The 19,322-nt window shown below is 43.7% G+C and overlaps 1 protein-coding gene across 3 annotated transcripts in view; it reads left to right on the forward strand.

Annotated features, from left to right (window-relative positions):
• Positions 1-19,322, forward strand: part of RNF130 (ring finger protein 130) — a 140,432-nt gene that overhangs the window by 55,695 nt on the left and 65,415 nt on the right. For all 3 annotated transcript variants that reach the window (XM_045999152.1, XM_045999150.1, XM_045999153.1), the window contains exon 3: positions 3,666-3,916. In XM_045999152.1, the coding sequence (XP_045855108.1) occupies positions 3,666-3,916 (251 nt within the window). The remainder of the gene's footprint in view (positions 1-3,665; positions 3,917-19,322) is intronic.

Raw genomic sequence — 19,322 nt, forward strand, 5'->3', positions numbered from 1 at the left:
GAGCGGCTTGACTGAGCCTGGCTGGCTCAGTCCGTTAAGCATTCAACTCTTGGTCTCGGCTCAGGTCATGATCTTGAGAGGCTGTGAGTTCAAGCCCCATATGCCCAGTATGGAACCTACTTTAAAAAAAAAAAAAAAGATTCTCCTTACTCTTTTTTTTTTAAATAGGTGTACCTTGTGTTTATCCATTACTTTGTCTAGCCTTTTTTTTTTAATTGAATTATAATTGGATTCTCCTTTGCTCTTTGAGAGTAAATACAATTTTCACATAATCAAGAACAGGTATAAAGGGAAAAATCCTCTTGCGTGTGTGTCTCCTGTGCTAGTCACACATACGCTTCTGTGACACTTCCAGTCGCCTCTTGTGTGGGGCTTTTGCTTATATGAAGCAATTCTCAGCCATACCAACTGGGTGTCCAAGAATTCAGTTGGATTCTGACCCTGTCTGCCTGGAGTTCGGGTCATATCCCACGGGTTAATAGCTCAGACCCACAAGGCTGCCCCCTCCCTGCCCCAACCAAAAGTCCTAGGCCGTCCCCTGTACTTCACCAGCTAGCTATAAATCACTTTTCCCACAACCCCCTCACAGTGTTCGAAACTTTGTTAGAGTGGCTCACAGAACTCAAGGAAACACATTTACTGGTGGATTATGAAAGGTATAGGAATAGATACCGATGAATGGCCAGCTGAAGATGCTCAGGGCAAGGTTTGTGGGAAGGGGCCTTCTGGTTTGCTGCCTCCCAGCCCCTGCACATGCTCACCAACCCAGAAGTTCTCCAGACTGCACAGTGTGGGAGTTTTTATGGAGAACTCATCACATTGGCATGATCGGTCATTAACTCAGTCTCTTTCTCCTCTCCCCTCCCCAGAGGATGGAGGGGATGGACTGAAGTTCCAAGTTTCTCTTCATGACCCACTGAGAGTCATCCCATTAGAACAAAAGACTCCTGTCACCCAGGAAGTTTCAAGGGACCTAAGATTACCATGTCAGGATCCAAGACCAGATATCAGAACAAAAGATGGTCCTCATGCTCTTATCACTTAGGAAATTGCCAAGAGTTTTAGTAGCTCTGTGCCAGGAACGGGGAGACCAATATATCTGTTTTCTCTTACTTCACAGCCCATAAATTTTCTCTTTAAAAAGCAGACGTTAGGATGGGGAGCACCTGGCTGGCTCAGTTGGTAGAGCATGCGACTCTTGATCTTGGTGTTGTGAGTTTGAGTCCCACATTGGGTATAGAGATCACTTCAAAATAAAATCTTTAAAAACAAAAAAAGGTAGGGCACCTGGGTGACTCAGTTGGTTAAGCAACTGCCTTCAGCTTAGGTCATGATCCGAGAATCCCAGGATTAAGTCCTAGCTCCGCAGGGAGTCTGCTTCTCCCTCTGACCTTCTCCTCTCTCGCTTTCAAATAAATAAAATCTTAAAAAAAAAAAAAAAAAATTAGGGAACCTTGATCATAGTATGTGCTCAATAAATATCATTGAATGGATGGTTGAAATAATTAACCGCTTCTTTTCCCAAACAGCTTTCCCATTGAAATTAGGTGGTGTTCACTTAGTGTTCTTTGAACAAGAGAAATTGCGTGGATCGGTTTCCCTGGCTACCTGTGCAGCTTTCCCTGCTCCTCTCCCAGCTTGAGTCTTCAAGAGGAAGCCTCAGAACTGGTTTCTAAAGCCCTTTGTGCCTGGTGCGATTATAAAGCAATGAGACTGATTGTCATGTGTCGGTTGTGGGATCCGTCTCAGTTACTTTATAGCCGGGCCTGGTACCCGACACCGCACACCGTTCCCTGCCGAACAGCAGTTTAAACGCACAGACCTAAGGTTTCTTCATGGAAAATTTAAATGGTTTAGCATTACTTGATGATTTCTCTCTAACTCACTGATCAGAACTCTTAGATGTTAACTTTGTGCTTTCTTTACTTCTGCAGTTTTTTTTTGTTTTTGAAATTTTTTTTAATTAGTATTCTGATAACATGGCTGGCACGATTTTGAATAAGGTAATATAAAAGGTCTGTGTGCCACCAGGTTAAATTCTTCATGAAGCTTTTAATTATTGACTTTCTTTTCAGTTGCCTGTGGCCTTTTAACTGCCTGGGATAACGAGGGTAATTCTTTTAGCTAAAGATGGTAAACACGTAAACCAAACACTTAGCAGTATTCGTTGAAGAAGCCTTTGAAAGGGCAAGTTCTGGGGTGTTTGTTCATTTGGCTTTGGTGGTTTACATTTACGTGCAGACCTTATTCAGACTTGGATAAATAGTTATAATTTTCGATTTCCTGAAATAGAAATGTTTGTTCTCCTTCCTGCGACCCCCAGAGTCTTATTAGTCCTTACTTTGAAGTGTGCTGGAAGTTGCACATTGCCACCAGCCCCGGCTTAGGAAGGAGGCCCGTCAGCAGCTCGACTGGTGTGGCTCCGCAGCCCTTTTTCCTGGAAAGGAAGTGGGATATGACTTCCCTTTGTGGAGGAGGAAAGGAGCAGTAATTTCACGCTCCGCAGGAGAGAGAGTAACTTGCCTTGACGGTGTTACTCCTCCTGAAAATTACATAAGTGAAAGAGGTGGATGGCTCGAAGAGAACCTCGCATCCTGGTGTTGGCCTTCAGTGGCTTGTCACTGTGGCAGAACCTCTGGACCGCTGTTAGAAGCCGGAAGGGTTTCTGTGCCCAGCTAGTCCAGGCTGTCGAAGCTTGGGCGTGTCTTGGGGGGAGTTAATTTCTGGAAGGGTTCTGGGGTAAAGAAGAAAGGAAACTTCCTCTCGTCAGGTCTAGACACAAGACCAAGGGGAGTCTCCGCTGTTCCTCATGAAGCTTTACCAGCAGGCCATTTGGCTTTTGCAGCTCTGTTGGCGGATTTGTGTCATGTTGGTGATATTATAAAGCTGCAGATGCTGTACTTCTTTCTATTCCTTATAGCAGTTCTGCACACAATAGATGCTCCATAAATATTTCTGAGTGAGGGGCGCCTGGGTGGCTCGGTGGTTTAAGCCGCTGCCTTCGGCTCGGGTCATGATCTCAGGGTCCTGGGATCGAGTCCCACGTCGGGCTCTCTGCTCTGAAAGGAGCCTGCTTCCCTCTCACTCTCTCTGCCTGCCTCTCTGCCTACTTGTGATCTCTCTCTGATAAATAAAATCTTTAAAAAAAAAAAAATATTTCTGAGTGAGTTGTGCAAAAACTACCAATTTTTTGTATGATAAATCCTAGTGCTTTTTGTACTGTAAGTACTAGCACTGTTCTCCTTTTCTTAAGGAGGTGGGACTTTCTCAGGAGGGTTTTAATGGAAAAGGTTCTACAGTAAAGACCTGTGGTGATTTGATCACATTATGTTGTTGTATCATATGTTTTATACTGTCTGTCTTCACATTTGGCTGATTTAATCTGTTTTGTTTTTTTTAAATATAGTTATAAAACAAGTTAATGTGGATCTTAGCACTACAGTCCTTCCACGCTCTGAGTCTTAAGCACTCCACGCTTAACACTGTTGTTCCCACTTGGAGCCAGCGTACCCAGCTGCAGACTCGTTCCTCTTGAGAAGCTGAATCTGCAGACCCCTCCCAGTAGCAGAATCATAGTTGTTTCCCTAAATAGCATTTTCATACATGTGATATTTCCTGTAAATTTTAAAGGTCATTTGAGCGTCTATATTTATTTTACATTACAGGCACTGGAGATATCATTGCTGTCATGATTACAGAATTGAGGGGTAAGGATATTTTGAGTTATCTGGAGAAAAACATCTCTGTACAAATGACAATAGCTGTTGGAACACGAATGCCGCCAAAGAACTTCAGCCGTGGCTCTCTAGTCTTCGTGTCAATATCCTTTATTGTTCTGATGATTATTTCTTCAGCATGGCTCATATTCTACTTCATTCAGAAGATCAGGTACACGAATGCACGCGACAGGAACCAGGTGAGCTCCCAGCACTCTCTAACTATCCATCTTACAACATAACTCGGAGAAGTCTATTGTGGTCATTCACAGCACAGAGTTCTTCACTTAAGAAAAAAGTCGTGACCTTCAGTCATGTCCATGTGTTGAAAACATATATACATACGTTATTTTCAGGATTTTTTTTTTTTTTTTAAGATTTTATTTATTTATTTGACGGACAGAGATTACAAGTAGGCGGAGAGGCAGGTGGAGAGAGGGGAAGGGAAGCAGGCTTCCCGCCGAGCAGAGAACCCAACACGGGGCTCGATTCCAGGACTCTGGGATCATGACCTGAGCGGAAGGCAAAGGCTTTAATCCACTGAGCCACCCAGGCGCCCCTTTCAGGATCTTTTTTAAATGCCAAAATGGGAAGTCTACATTTACAGTGATCACTTGGAATATCCTGGGTAAAAGGTTAGCTTCGTATCATGATATGATCTAGCTGACTCTGGTCATTTGGAGAGCTCTCACAGAGTTGCATTTCTGAGCTGGAAGCATTGGTTGTCAGGGGCGAGGCGAGCTGGGAGGTGGGGGAGGGAGCCTTCACGTACTTTAGTTCCATGTGTATTATCTATTCAGAAAAATAAGTCAGTTAAAAATTACCCTGTTTAAGCTTGCCCATGGGGTGACAGTGAGGTGGAGAAGGTCTAGAAGAGATATATCCCGTCATCCTAGAACTTCCCTTTCTCCCTCAGTGAGCACAGACTGAGTGTTCAGCGGGTTTCAGATCGGTGAATAAAGACCCAGGAAGGACAGGAGGGCCTGCCGCCCTGTAGTGGAGCACCTGCAGGCGGTGACCTGGTCCGTTTGTTAGCTGGTTGGATGCCCTCTAGATAAAACGTGTACCCGGGGGGCCCAGTTGGAGATGTGAGGTCCCAGCCCCAGTCTGAGTCTTCTCTGCTAGGAAACCAGCAAACAAGCTGTTTGCAGAGTGGTTTGAAGCCAATCTTCGTGGAAGGCTGTCCTCTCCTTTTTTTTTTTTTTTTTTTTTCTTTTTTTAAAGATTTTTTATTCATTTATTTATTTGACAGACAGAGATCACAGGTAGGCAGAGAGGCAGCCAGAGAGAGGAGGGGAAGCAGGCTCCCTGCTGAGCAGAGAGCCTGATGCGGGGCTCGATCCCAGGACCCTGGGACCATGACCTGGGCTGAAGGCAGAGGCTTTCACCCACTGAGCCACCCAGGTGCCCCCCGTCCTCTCCTTATAAACAGAGGACATCCAGACCCCTGTGGGAGAGCTGAAGTTTTCAACCTTCCTCATTCTAGTGAAAGCACAGAGGCTGCTATGGAACAGATCTGAGTTCGAATTCCGACCTCATCACCAGTTTGCCATGTTCTTTCGTAGACCATTTATTTCACTTCTCAGTTTGTTTCTTCATCTGAAAATAGGTACAGAATATCTGAAAACTGTCATTTATTGCACACTTATGTGCCAAACTCTGTGCAGTATCCTGTATACCTTTAAAGTTTTTTATTATGATAATTTTTATTTAATATTATTTATTTATTTTATTATAATTTCATACTTGGAGAAGCTGTAAATATAGTATGAAGTATTCTCTTCTCCAGATTCTTTTTTTTTTTTTTAAGATTTTATTTATTTATTTGCCAGAGAGAGATCACAAGTAGCAGAGAGGCAGGCAGAGAGAGAGGGAAGCAGGCTCCCCGCTGAGCAGAGAGCCCGATGCAGGACTCGATCCCAGGACCCTGAGATCATGACCCGAGCCGAAGGCAGTGGCTTAACCCACTGAGCCACCCAGGTGTCCCTCTTCTCCAGATTCTTAAACTGTTAGCATTTTGCCCTAGTTCCTTTTCTATGCATATATACATTTTTTCTATGCATATATATATATTCTATGCATATATATACTTTTTTTAACCGTTTGAGAATAAATTTGAGATATGATGCCCCTTTACCCTTTAAATACCTCAGTGTGTATTTTTAAACACAAGAACATTTCCTATATAATCACAGTATAATTATGAAAATCAAAAGTTAATATTGATACAATACCAGATCTACAGACCTTTTTTAAGTTTTGTAAAACTATCTGAATAATAGGGGCAGCTGGCTGGCTCAGTTGGTAGAGCATGGGACTCTTGCTGTCGGGCTTGTGAGCTCAGGCCCCACACTGGGTATGGGATACTTAATTTTAAAAAATTGTCTTAATGCCTTAATGCCAAAGCAAGCCCTGGATTGATCCAGATTGTACGTTGCATTCAGTTGCCATTTTTTTTTAAGTAAGCTCTATACCCCATATGCGGCTTGAACTCAAACCCCAAGATTAAGAGTCATGCGCTCTACCAACTGAGCCAGCCAGTTGCCCCTGTTAGGTCTCTTTTAATCTGTCTCATGGCATTGACATTTTTTTTTTAAGATTTTATTTATTCATCTGACAGAGATCACAAGTAGGCAGAGAGGCAGGCAGAGAGAGAGAGGAGGAAGCCGGCTCCCCAGTGAGCAGAGAGCCCGATGCGGGGCTCGATCCCAGAACCCTGGGATCATGACCCAAGCCGAAGGCAGAGGCTTAACGCACTGAGCCACCCAGGCGCCCCGGCATGACATTTTTGAGGAGTCCAACCCCTTTGTTTTGTCTTTGAGTTTGCCTGTTACCCTGTGTTCCTGGATCATCAGATCCAGGTTATGTGCATTTTTTTAGGAACACCAGTCCTTTACATTTGTTAAACTTTTTATTTTGAGGTAACTGTAGATTCACCTGCATTTGTAAGAAATGATACAGGGAGGTCCCAGGTACTCTTGTGCATTCCCCGGCCCCTGGGGTAAAATCTTGTATAACTATAGTAGATAGTTCAGACAGGATCCTTACATAGATACCATCCACTGAGCTGACTCTGATTTCTCCAGTCCAGCCTGTACTCGTGTGTATGTGTCTCTCTACAGTGTCAGTTCACCATCACCACGGTCAAGACATAGAACGGTCCCCCACCAGGATTCCTTGTGCTGTTGTTCTTCCGTCCTAGGCCCTTCCCTTCTCCCCCCCTCCGCCCAGCCCCTGACATCACTGACCTGTCCGCCACTCTGTGGTTCCATCAGTTCAAGAATGCTGTCTAAATGGAATCCTCCATTCCTTCCCCCTTTAGAGTTTGGGTGTCTTCACCTACCATGACTCCTTGAGAGCCTTCCAAGTTGTTGTGTGTGTCAGTAGCTTACTCGTTTCTGTTGCTGAGTAGAATTCTGTCACTTGTACATACCACAGTGTGGTGAACCAGATTGTTTCAAGGTTTGGGCTATTTTATTTATTTATTTATTTTTAAGTGACTTACTTCATTTTTCAGTCTTTTTTTTTTTAATATTTTATTTATCTGACAGAGAGAAATCACAACTAGCCAGAGAGGAAGGCAGAGAGAGAGGAGGAAGCAGGCTCCCTGCTAAGCAGAGAGCCCGATGCGGGACTCGATCCCAGGACCCTGAGATCATGACCTGAGCGGAAGGCAGAGGCTTTAACCCACTGAGCCACCCAGGCGCCCCAAGGTTTGGGCTATTTTAGAGTGGCTGCGAACATTTGTGACAGGTATTGTGTTAACATGAGTTTGCATTTGCCTTGGGTAAATGTTCAAGAGTGAAGGATCTGGGTTATTCTGGTAAGCACATCCATAATTCTGTAAAAAACTGCCATACCCTTTCTCCAGGTGACCACAGTGTCACACGTTCACACTAGGTACAGATCCCTGACCTGGTTCCCCTGACTCCTGGACCGCGTGTGTGTCATCCTCTCTGTTTTGTATTTTAGGTGTGTGGTCCCCTCTCCCCTGAGGTTTTCATTTGTGTTCCTCTCGTGGCTGCTGATGTGGAACATCTTTTCATGCGCTTATTTGCCACCTGTGTGTCCTCTTCGGTAAAATGTCCGTTCATGGCCTTTGCCCATTTCCTACCTGGGTTGTTTGGGGGTTTTTTTAACCATTGATTTTTGAGAGTTCCCTGTACAAGCCTTTGTCAGAATTGTGGTCTGCAGATATGTTCTCCCAGTTTGTATCTTGTCCTTACAACCTCTTAACAGGTCTTTTGAAGAGCAAACATCTTTAATTTTGATGAGGTTTAATTTATCAATTTTGCTATTGCTGCAAGTCTAAAAACTTTTTGCCTAGTCCTAGATTCCAGAGAGCTTCTCTTTTTTTCCTTGAAGTTTTATAGGTCTACCTTTTACATTGAAGTCCTTGATCCGTTTTGAATTAATTTTATGTAAATAAGAGATTTGGGTTAAGATTTTGTTTTGTTTTGTGTTTTTGTTTATTTGTTTGTTTTCCCTCATTTTACATCTGATATTGCAACTTTGTCAAAACTCAGTTGGGCAGATTTATATGGATCTGTGTCTGGGTTTCTGGTTCTATTCCACTGAACTGTGTGTTTATCTGCCCATCTCACACTGCCTTGATGACTCTAGCTTCAGTATTGGGTAGAGTGATTCCTCCCACTTTTCTTATTTTTCAAGGCTATTCTAGGTCCTAGAGTCTTTCCGTATAAATTTTAGAATAAGCTTGTCTGTGTCTCTACAAAAAAAGGAAAAGAAAAAAAAAACACAGAACCTTCCTGGAATTTCTATATGAACACATTAAACAATCAGTTGGGAGAGAACTGATATATTTACTATGTTGAATCTTCCGGTCCATGAACCTGTAATGTTTTTCCACTTATTCAGGTCCTTTTTATTCCTTTCATCAGCATTTTGTGGTTTTTAGCATAGATCCTGTACATGTTTTAAGTTTATACCTAAGTGTATCATTTTGTTTGGAGTAATAATAAACGATAATATAATGGTAAATGGACTGCAGATGTGTTTTTAACTTGTTTAAGTTCCATATATTCGTTGTTAGAAGATCAGAATGTGATCCAGTTGTATGTGTTGACTTTTTACTCTGCAGTCTTGGTAAACTCACTGTAGGTTGCTTGGGATATCTGCAAATAGGTATTGATTTACTTCTTCCTTTCTGGTCTCTCTTGCCCTTGTTTTTGCTTTGTTTGTTTTGCCTTAATTACGGCAGCTACAATCTTCAGTGCTATGTTGAATGACAGTGTTTGCGAAAATGGGGGCATCCTTGCCTGTACCCTGTCTTAGAGGAAAGGATTCAGTTTTTCATCGCTAAGTATGTTTTTGTTCTTAGGTTATGTAGATGTTTATTACCAACTTCACGAAGCTCCTCTGTGTTTCTAGTTTGCTGAGAGCTTTTATCACAACTGGTTCAGTTTTGTCACACTTTTTTTGTGTCAGCTAATGTGATCATATGATTTTTTTTTGTTTTTTTCTTCATCCTGTTGACATTCATTCATTGATTTTTTCCCCCAGGTTTATATACAATTTTATTATCTATAAGGGATACAAATCAGTGAGGAAAGGAATAACAGTTCTGGGAAAATAAGTTTTCTGTCTAGGCATTCATTGATTTTCTAATGTGTGTAATAAATCCCACTCCATTGTGGTGTGTAATTTTTTATGCGTTGCTGAGTTCAACTGCTTAATTTTGTTGAGGATCTTTATGTCTAAGTTTGTGAGACATACCAGGCTATAGTTTTTTTGGGGGGGGGTGTAAAATTATAATTTCTTTAGTGGTTAAAAGAGTGTTCAGTTTGTCTATATCGTCTTTAAATAAATTTTTTTAAAGATTTTATTATTTATTTATTTGACAGAGAGAGATCACAAGTAGGTAGGAAGGCAGACAGAGAGAAAGAGAGGGAAGCAGGCTCCCTGCTGAGCAGAGAGCCCGATGCGGGACTCGATCCCAGGACCCTGAGATCATGACCTGAGCCAAAGGCAGCGGCTTAACCCACTGAGCCACCCAGGCGCCCTGTCTATATCATCTTTATTGAATTTTGGTAATTTGTGGTTTTTTGAGGAATTGACCCATTTTTTTAGATGTCAAATCTATGAACGTAAGTTGTTTTAATGGCTACAGTGTCTGTGGTGATACTCCCTCTGTGTCTGATCCGAAGGATTTGTATCTTCTCTTTTATTTTTGCCAGTCTTGCTAGAAACTTCTCAATTTTACTGATATTTTTCAAAGAAACAGCTTTTTTAAAATTTAATTTCATTTTTAAAGATGGCAACTTAGATTTATTTATTTATTTGAAAACTTTCATCTTTCTAACGTAAGCATTTAGTGTTATAAACTTCTTAGGACTACTTTAACTGTGTCTTATGTACTTTGGTAATCCTATATTTCCATTTTTGTTCAATTGTATGTAATTTTTTTTTGAGACTTCCTCTTTGACCCCTGTGTTGTTCACTTTCCAGTAGTTAACGAGATTCTGCAGTAATCTTAGTGTTACTGATTTCTATTTTGGTTCCGTTATCATCAGAGAAATACTCTGTATGATTTCAGTTCTTTTAGATGTGTTGAGATTTGTTTTATTAGCTAGCATATAGTCTTTCCTTGTGAATATTCTGTGGGTGGTTGGGGGGAAAAATGTGTATTCAGCTGTTGGGTGGAGTAGTCCATGGATGTCAATTAGATCAGTGCACAGAGCTTGCTTCTGCGAGGAGATGGGGTGGAATGATCACCTTCCCACTGGGCCCCACTGAAACCATCATGGAAAGAGGGGTGCGGTTTTTCCGTAGGCATTTGGCTAGAGTGGGATAGGTGTAGGCATTCCACCCTGCGTTCCTCCAGTCTGGAGGTCCCTGAGCAGCCTGCCTTGTTTTTCCACTTTTCAGAAGACCTGGGCGGGGGTGGGGGAGCAGGAGGGGCTCCTGCATTTTCAGAACTGACAGTCCCCAGAGCATCTCCCGCTCTTGGACGCAGATGTGGGTGATGAAGGCAATAAAGGAATATTAGGTGAAAGTGTTAACTGATCTAAAATATGCCTGTCCTAGAAAAGATTATTAGACATAATGTGCGAAATCACATTTACAGCCTTCAAGTAGAGGACACCTGTTTTATGAGGTTTTTTGCTAAATGAATAGATGTGAAAACCAGTTTTGATGAAATGAGGACTAGAGTCACCCCAGCACTAACAAAATGACAGCCTTTGTGTATTTATCACTGAAGTTCTGTCTGATGAGGCTAGAGGAGAATAGATATCAGCCCAAGTTCTCAAGCTTCTTGAGGAACAGTGGCACAGCCCCAAGTGGTTTTTAACAGCCCACTTTCTTCGGTGACGTAGCTTACATTTTTAAATTTAAATACTTCACCAATAGAACACATGATTCTTAAAAATAAATAGCGCCACAAGGCTTGGTTCGTCGCCCAGTCTTTTTTCCTAATTCCTGTTTCCCAGAGACGAGTGACCTCTCTCAACTTTTATCTCTTCTGTTACTAACCCCGTACTGACATGGAACAGGCTATATTGCATGCATGCATTTATTTATTTGTTTGTTTGTTTGTTTAAATAAAGACGTGTTAAACATGTTGCCCTTATGGAACGCCACGAGTGAAATGGTTGAGTGTTGCTCTGAACTGGTGTCCTGGCCGGGAAGACCCACGATTTGGGTGGAATGTAGCGCATACTCACGACTTCTGGGAAGGAGCGCACGGGGACCCCAGGAGCCCGGGTTTGCCAGCGTGGGCCCGTGCAAGTGTGCGCATGTGTGTGTGGATGGCAGCAGCAGCCGCGCCACCCGCCTCCCCACCGAGCTCTTTCTAGAGCCTTCTCCAGACGTCGCCAGCGCGGAAAGCGAGGGTCTGACCTTTTTCCCTCGTTCTGTTTTTTCCCGAAGGTGGAGAAACGCTTGATGAAATTTTTATGTGGCATAAAAAGCCTAGCTTATTAAAGTTTCATAAGAAGGTGGCAGCCACTCCCCTGCCTGAAACCTTTGGCTATTTTTTTTTTTTTAAGATGTTATTTATTTACTTGAGAGAGAGAGAGAGCATGAGAGGGGAGAAGATCAGAGGGAGAAGCAGACTCCCCATGGAGCTGGGAGCCTGACGCGGGACTCGATCCCGGGACTCCAGGATCATGACCTGCGCCGAAGGCAGTCGCCCAACCAACTGAGCCACCCAGGCGCCCCACCTTTGGCTATTTTATTTTTTAATATTTTTTTTATTTATTTGACAGAGAGGTCACAAGTAGGCAGAGAGGCAGGCAGAGAGAGAGGGAGAAACAGGCTCCCCACTGAGCAGAGAGCCCGATGTGGGGCTCGATTCCAGGACCCTGAGATCATGACCTGAGCCGAAGGCAGAGGCTTAAACCACTGAGCCACCCGGGCGCCCCACCTTTGGCTATTTTAAACCAGAAGTACTGGCAGGAGAACCGGTGAGTTTCAGGAGAGGCTCATTTTCCCCACAAGCGGTCCTCTCCAAGCCCTCGGCAGCCAGCACTGGGCGCAGGAGCGCTACGAGAGAGGGCGAGCGTGGTGAGGGGTTCTGGGGGCCTGGCGGGCGTCCGCAGTGGGCAGCCTTCCTGCACGCGGTACCAGCCTCACGCGGAGGCTCGCTGGTGCTCATGGTTTGCGGCTGCTAGTCTCGAGAGCGCGTGCGAGCAGCTGGAGACCGGCGTGGGGGCGGGGCGGGACGGCTGCGGGTGGCCAGGAGGGCGCCCCGGAAAGGCAGTCGTTCCCTCCCGCTGGCGGGCACGTGTTCGCTGTGTATGCGTCGGAAGGGAGCCTCCCGTGGGACTTGCACAACTGATGGTTCCTCTTGCCCCTATGACCCTTAGGCAGTCAGGTTTGATTCCCAAAACGGAGCAGTAGCCTTTTCTCTTACTGTTGAGGAAGAAGAGGGCAGATGTAGAGACAGGCCACGAGCTGACCCTGAGTTTACGGTGTGTCTTTTTATGAAAACTCCTGTGAAAATGCATAGTTTCTAAGGTATTTAACACTTGTTGGGGCACCTGGGTGGCTCAGTCGTGAAGCGTCTGCCTTCGGCTCAGGTCATGATCCCGAGGTCAGCATGATCAGGTCAGCATCCCGAGGTCGAGCCTGGCATTGGGTTCTCTGCTCAGCGAGGAGCCTACTCCCTCTGCCTCTGCTGCTGCCCCTGCTTGTACTCTCTCTCCGGCAAAATAAATAAATAAATATCTTTTTTTTTTTAAAAGCTCCTTGCCAAAATATGTATACGTTATTCTTAGACTTTATAAATATGTCGAGGTTACTGAAATAAAGCAGGCTTTTATTGCCCATTCTCCTGCAATGTCGCTGGGAGGAGAGCACACTTGCCATGTGAGTGTGAGGAAGAATACGAATGTTCTTCAGAGGACTAATACTTGCCTCAGACACCGTGCGTCTTTGAAATATGGTGGGCTCAGTGTCTTCCTTCCAGACTGGTGGGAGGGAATATTGCCCATATTGTCAAGACTTTTCCCCTAGGGGGACGCCTGGGTGGCCCTGTGGGTTCAGTGTCTGCCTTCAGCTCAGGGTCCTGGGATCCAGTGCTACATGGGGCTCCCTGCTCAGTGGGGAGCCTGCTTCTCCCTCTGCCTGCTCCCCCAGCTTGTGCTCGCTTGCTCTCTGACAAATAAATAAATATATAAAATCTTTTTTAAAAAAGAAAAAGTTTTTTCCCTAGGAAAAGATTATGTAGTTGAAAGAGACAGACTTCTCTTGTCATTGTCGGATTGCACATTGAGTTTTGCCTATTATGTTTATCAGGGATTAACAATTCCAGAAAACCTGAGAAAAGAAAATAGGTGTCTGAGCTGAGTATGTACATATTACTTTATCATTTTTCTTATGTACCCCAGATAGTGTTACCTTCTTTCTCATGTCCTGCTAGTATATGATCAGTTTACACAAATACCACTGTGTATATGGGAAGTACCAGGCTTCTAAAACTTACACGTACATCAGGAGCTTAGGATTTTTTTTCTAGCACAAAATATGCTGTTGAAATGAAGGTGTTTCTGAGACATTCGTTTCTGCCTCCTCAAGGTTTAGCATGCGGCACATCACACTGACTCAGTGAATGCTTCCGTGGATCAAAGCTTGAGCTTACATTTTATGAGGAGGGCAGACAGGTGTAATCAAAATACTGTGTGGTGTGCGTTACTCTTCCGGGGGCAGAGCGATATTACCCAGGGTGAGTCAGGGACTTCACAGCAGAGGTGGTGACATTTGAGCTGAATTTTAAAGGATGGATAACCATTCATCCAACAGGGACTAGGACGAAAGTCAGGCAAAGGGATCATTTTCCACAGAGCTGTGGAGGGATGAAGGGAGTGACAGGAATCAGGAATCGTGGGGAGGAGACCGGAGCCTGTGAGCTGTCCTGGGCACGCGTGTGTTGACGCGAGAAGGTGAAGGACTTGAGTTGCACACCGAAGCATTGAGACTTTATTCTCTAAGCAGGAAGGAGCTGTGACATGATGGTTTTTAGCACTGGAGCGATAGGAGATATTTTTCTGAGGGTGAGACTTGGGGGAGGGAGCTCTTAGGGAACTATTGAAGAGACAAGGAAAGTAATATTAACAGAACAAGGTCATGTGGAGGGCTGGGTTCAGGGCACATGGTACTTTGGAAAGGTGTCGGGGGTGCTTCTTTTAGACGAAAGAGACAAGTCATCATCGTGATGAAAGAGTGGATGGCAGGTGCAGACGAGAAGGAGGTCTCAGGGAAAATGACCTTCCCACCACCCGGATTTCACCAGTGTTTGGAAGAGAACCCTGGTCCGTGTCTGTGGGAGAGCTTGGGTGACTGAAAAGAGGAACCCGAGCTAAGTTACATTACAGTGACCTGTCTTCAACATGCTGTGAACCAGCTGGTTTTGGGCAAATTATTCCTGTTCAGTGAAGCCACAGTTGTTTTCTACCAGTTTAAAACCTGGGTGCCCTGCGTCCACCTCTAGAACTGTGTCCAAATTGGCACTCTCTGTGCCTTTAACAGAGTGAAGTAAGGTCAGGTGGCCCCTGGTGATCAGAATCCCTTTGTATTTTATAATACAGAAAGTCTCTGCAGCGTTTAGAATGGAGGAGGGAGGCTCTGGTCCCAGCACTTGTACTCACTTAACGCACATCTGCTAACCTGTGTCTGATTTGGGTTTCCTCCTTTGCAGAGTGATGCGTCCCTGTGGTTTTACTCCATTCTAAGGCTCTGTAGGTCCCACGGTGAAGACTTGGGTAATTTTACTGCGTAGTGAATAGAGCACAGTCAGAAGTACAAAGAATATGAGTGAGTGCATGGAGTGTTAGGGGAAAGGCTTTGGAAACCAGGGTCAGGAGAGTATATGTAGTTCTGTGGGTCTCAAACTTCAGTATGCAGAGGAATCATGTGGAGACCCCCCCTTTTTTTTGGTTGGGGGGCACTTTAAAAGTGCAAATTCCTAAGACATTTCCCCCCTCCTGGCTGATTCAGGAAGTCTAGATAGGACCTGCTTACCAGCTTCAGATTTGGGCAATTTACTTAATCTTTCTGTGCCTCAATTTTCTCTTCTGTAAAATGTGTACAAGGTAGTTCTTTCTTATAAAATGAATATGAGGATTACATGAGTCAGTACCTGAGAAAGGTGTAGAACACTACCTTGCACATGGTGTGTACTGAATACATCTTGGTTACTACAAATATCATTATTTCATATTATTATTAAACCCCATGGGCCATACCTTGAAAAACAGTGACTTAATGGCTTGGTCATCAGATATAGATAAGGGACTTATTAAAAAATGATCCTCACAAAGCATATTTGTGCTTCATCTTAGATTTTGAGAGTCAGCAGAACACAAATAGTATTAGGAGCAAGAGGGAAAAAAGCAGCGGCTTTTAGACAGATTCAAGTAAAAGACCAGAACCTTGGCTGGCTGAGGTGTACGTGTCATAGAGTGATTGGGAACATTGGGGACAGGGTCAGCAAGAAGCAGTAATACAGAAGCCAAGTCTAGTGAAAGATACTACAACAAAGATATGTGACATTCGTATCAAATACAGAGGAAAGATGAGTTTTTTCCCTTTTGCCACAGGAGATCTTGGAAGTTCAGAAGTATAAGGGGGGATAGATCCTGATACTTGTGAGCATTGTCTAATGTGATGCCCTGTGTGCATTGGTAGCAGCTTGCTGACGCTGAGCCCCTCTCCCCCCAGCACCCACTCTTCTCCTTCTGAAACACCCTCATGTGGTGCCACTCCCACAGAGCCAGGCACCTAGCTAGGGAGCTGACACTCTTGACTCCCCACTGTTGTCATCCCCTATGGCTGTTTGCCATTAGGTTCTGCCCATTTTACCCCCTATATCTCCCTGGATTTTGCCCTCTCCCCTTTCCCTGTCCCCACGTGCCTGATTTGGTCCCTGAGTTGCCGAAGCCCTCAACCCTACTGGGTCTTCACTGCCCTCATGCTTCCCTGTGTCCACATAGCATTTTCTCAGGAGTCCAGGCTTCAATTCTCCAAAACTCCCATCTCATCAGGGATCTCCTGCTTACAATTCTTGAGCAGAATCCTGAGCTGAACAAGATGGGAGCAGTAGGGGGTTTTTTGTTTGTGTTTTAAATTTCCCTAAATGCCTTTAAAACAATAAACACAGAGAGCAGGTAGGATAACAAAAGGAAAAGTCCTCAGACATCTTTGATGACACCAGGCCACGGGGTGCCCCCTAGAACTCCAGAAAAAGCAATGGTCAGGCCAGGCTGCCAACAGCCACAGGGTCCAAAGAAGGCAGCCAAGGGAAGAAAGGGGGTGGTTCTGGTGGCCCTAAGAGTCAGAAACCCAGAAAGCAGAAAGAGGTCAGAAGCCTCTGCAGAGAGAACCGCAGGCTCTGATCCAGGAGCCTGTTCTGGAGCAGTGGGGAGCACAGCAGGTGGTGGGCATTCAGTAGCCTGCACCTGCACACACACAAGCTTGGAAGCGCACATCGTCCCCCACAGGTAAGTGGGAAGACATTCCCCCTACAGTGAGGCCAAAGCAGAGCTGCCCTCTTTAATGTCCTGCTGCAGGTACTGACCCGGGCAATTCAGTAAGAGCAGGCAGCAAGATGCATAAGGCTTGGAGAAGTATCTCGATTTTCAGTTGAAAGGAGCATCGATCTGAAAATCCCAAAAAGGTCAATGGAACCATACAAAACAGGGAGATGACTTAATAAAGCAACAGGATATAGAATTAACATATAGAGGGGCACCTGTGTGACTCAGGTGGTTAAGCGTCTGCCTTTGGCTCAGGTCGTGATCTCAGGGTCATGGGACCAAGCCCCACATCAGGCTCCCAGCTCCGTAGGGAGCCTGCTTCCCCCTCTCCCTCTGCTGCTCCCCCTGCTTGTGCTCTCACGCTCTGTAAAATAAATAAAATCTTTTTAAAAAAATTAACATATAGAAGAAAATCAATAGATACAGTGGGATGGAAGGCAACATTTACAACTGAATGGGTGGGTGGCTCAATCTTTCTATGAACTTCTCAAACACTGTAAAACCTACATGAGGAAAACTACAAAACGCTTCTGACATACCTTGTTCCTGTTGAATATAAACATTTAGTGCAGTGAAGATGACAGTTCTCCCAAAGTTTACTCATAAATTTAACTCAATCCAAATACAATAAAATTACAAATACAATAAAATACAACTTAATACAAATGCAATAAAATTGCCTTCATTTTTCTGGGGGTTAGATAAGGTAATTATAAAAATCATATGGAAGAACAAGTAGTAGAGAATAATTTAAAAAAAAAAAAACCTTAAAAATTTGAGGAGCAGGGCACCTGGGTGGCTCAGTGGGTTAAAGCCTCTGCCTTCAGCTCGGGTCATGATCCCAGGATCCTGGGATCCAGCCCCACATTGGGCTCTCTGATCAGCAGGGAGCCTGCTTCCCACCCCCTACCCCCACTCTCTCTCTGCCTGCCTCTCTGCCTACTGTGATCTTTGTCTGTCAAATAAATAAATAAAAGCTTAAAAAAAAAAATTGAGGCGCAGTGATGGGTGGTTGGCCACACGAAGTTTAATAATACGTAATAAAGCCTCTTGTTTAAAAGAATGTTAAAAGTTAGCCTGTGAGTAAGCAGACCCATAGAACAAAAATGCAAAATCCAAAATAAATATAACTGCATGTAGAAATTTAAGTACAGTATATAATAAAAAACATCATGTCAAATCAGTGGAGAAAGATGAACTTTTTAATAAGTGGTTGTGGAACAACTGAAAAAAAGACAAAATTAGAACTATTCCGTACATTGCACAACAGAATAAATTTCAGATGAATCAGAGATCTATTTATAAACAGCTAAACTACAAATATTAGAAGAAAACATGGACTAAATTTTCCTTTGTGACAGAGAACTTGGAAAACTTTGAATTGTGGCTCAAAATAGAGTAGAATAAAAAATGACTGATAAATTTGACTCCATATTTTAATTTTTTAAAGGAAAACCAAACATGAATGAATGACAAACTAGAAAAAGATATTTACAATACTTATGATGTTTACTTATATTACACACAAAAAGGGCTAGTACCCCTGAATATAAAGAAGACTAAAAACCTGATAGGGAAAAATAGACCAAAAAAAAAACTCACGGGGCGCCTGGGTGGCTCAGTGGATTAAGCCTCTGCATTCGGCTCAGGTCATGATCTCAGGGTCCTGGGATCAAGCCCCACATCGGGCTCTCTGCTCCGCAGGGAGCCTGCTTCCTCCTCTCTCTCTGCCTGCCTCTCTGCCTACTTGTGATCTCTCTCTCTGTCAAATAAATAAATAAAATCTTTAAAAAAAAAAAAAACTCACTTAGAAAAATGCCAAGTGGTACTTAAAATAGTAAAAGTTGTTCAACCACACTGATAAGTTAAATGTGACTTAAAAACTATACTGAGAAAAATATATATATATACTGAGATATCGTTTCTTATTAATCAAAAAGGAAAATTCCAAATTAAAGTTTGACAGCGTTCCCTCTTGACCAAGTGGTGGGAAAACAAGAATTCTCATACACCGATGAAAAGAATGCAGAATGGTACAGTTCATGGGGTGTGGAGGGTGACTGGAATCTGTAACAGCTAGCAAAAGTTCGTATGTGCTTATCCCTTAGTAACCTTGCCTGTAGCATCATAGCCTTAAAAAGTGAAAAAAGACATATATATACGGTACCGTTCATCTTGACATTCTTTATAATGTAAAGACTTTACCACCCAAACGTCCATCAGTGGGAGTCTGCTGGAGTAAACTAGCACTCTCCACCATGAAAGACTCCGAATGCACTGGAGCTGTAGATTTATTTAATTTTTTTATAATAAGAAATATTATTTTTTAATATTTATTGATTTGAGAGAGCGAACAAGCATGTGAGCTGGAGGGAGAGGGAACAGGAGAGAAAATCTGAAGCAGACTCTGCACTGAGCCAACATGGGGCTCCATCTCACAGCGGTGAGATCATGACCTGCTGAAACAAAGAGTAGCAACCAGCTGAAGCCCCAGACACCCTTGTACAGAACAGTTTTATGTACTAATTTATTGTAAGAAAGAAGGGGACTATGGAAATACACCCATGTAAATGGAGGGATATAGCAGGTATGCACACACTACAGGTGCAAG

The sequence above is a fragment of the Meles meles genome, chromosome 3, assembly GCF_922984935.1.
Source record: "Meles meles chromosome 3, mMelMel3.1 paternal haplotype, whole genome shotgun sequence".
Taxonomy (NCBI): Eukaryota; Metazoa; Chordata; class Mammalia; order Carnivora; family Mustelidae; genus Meles; species Meles meles.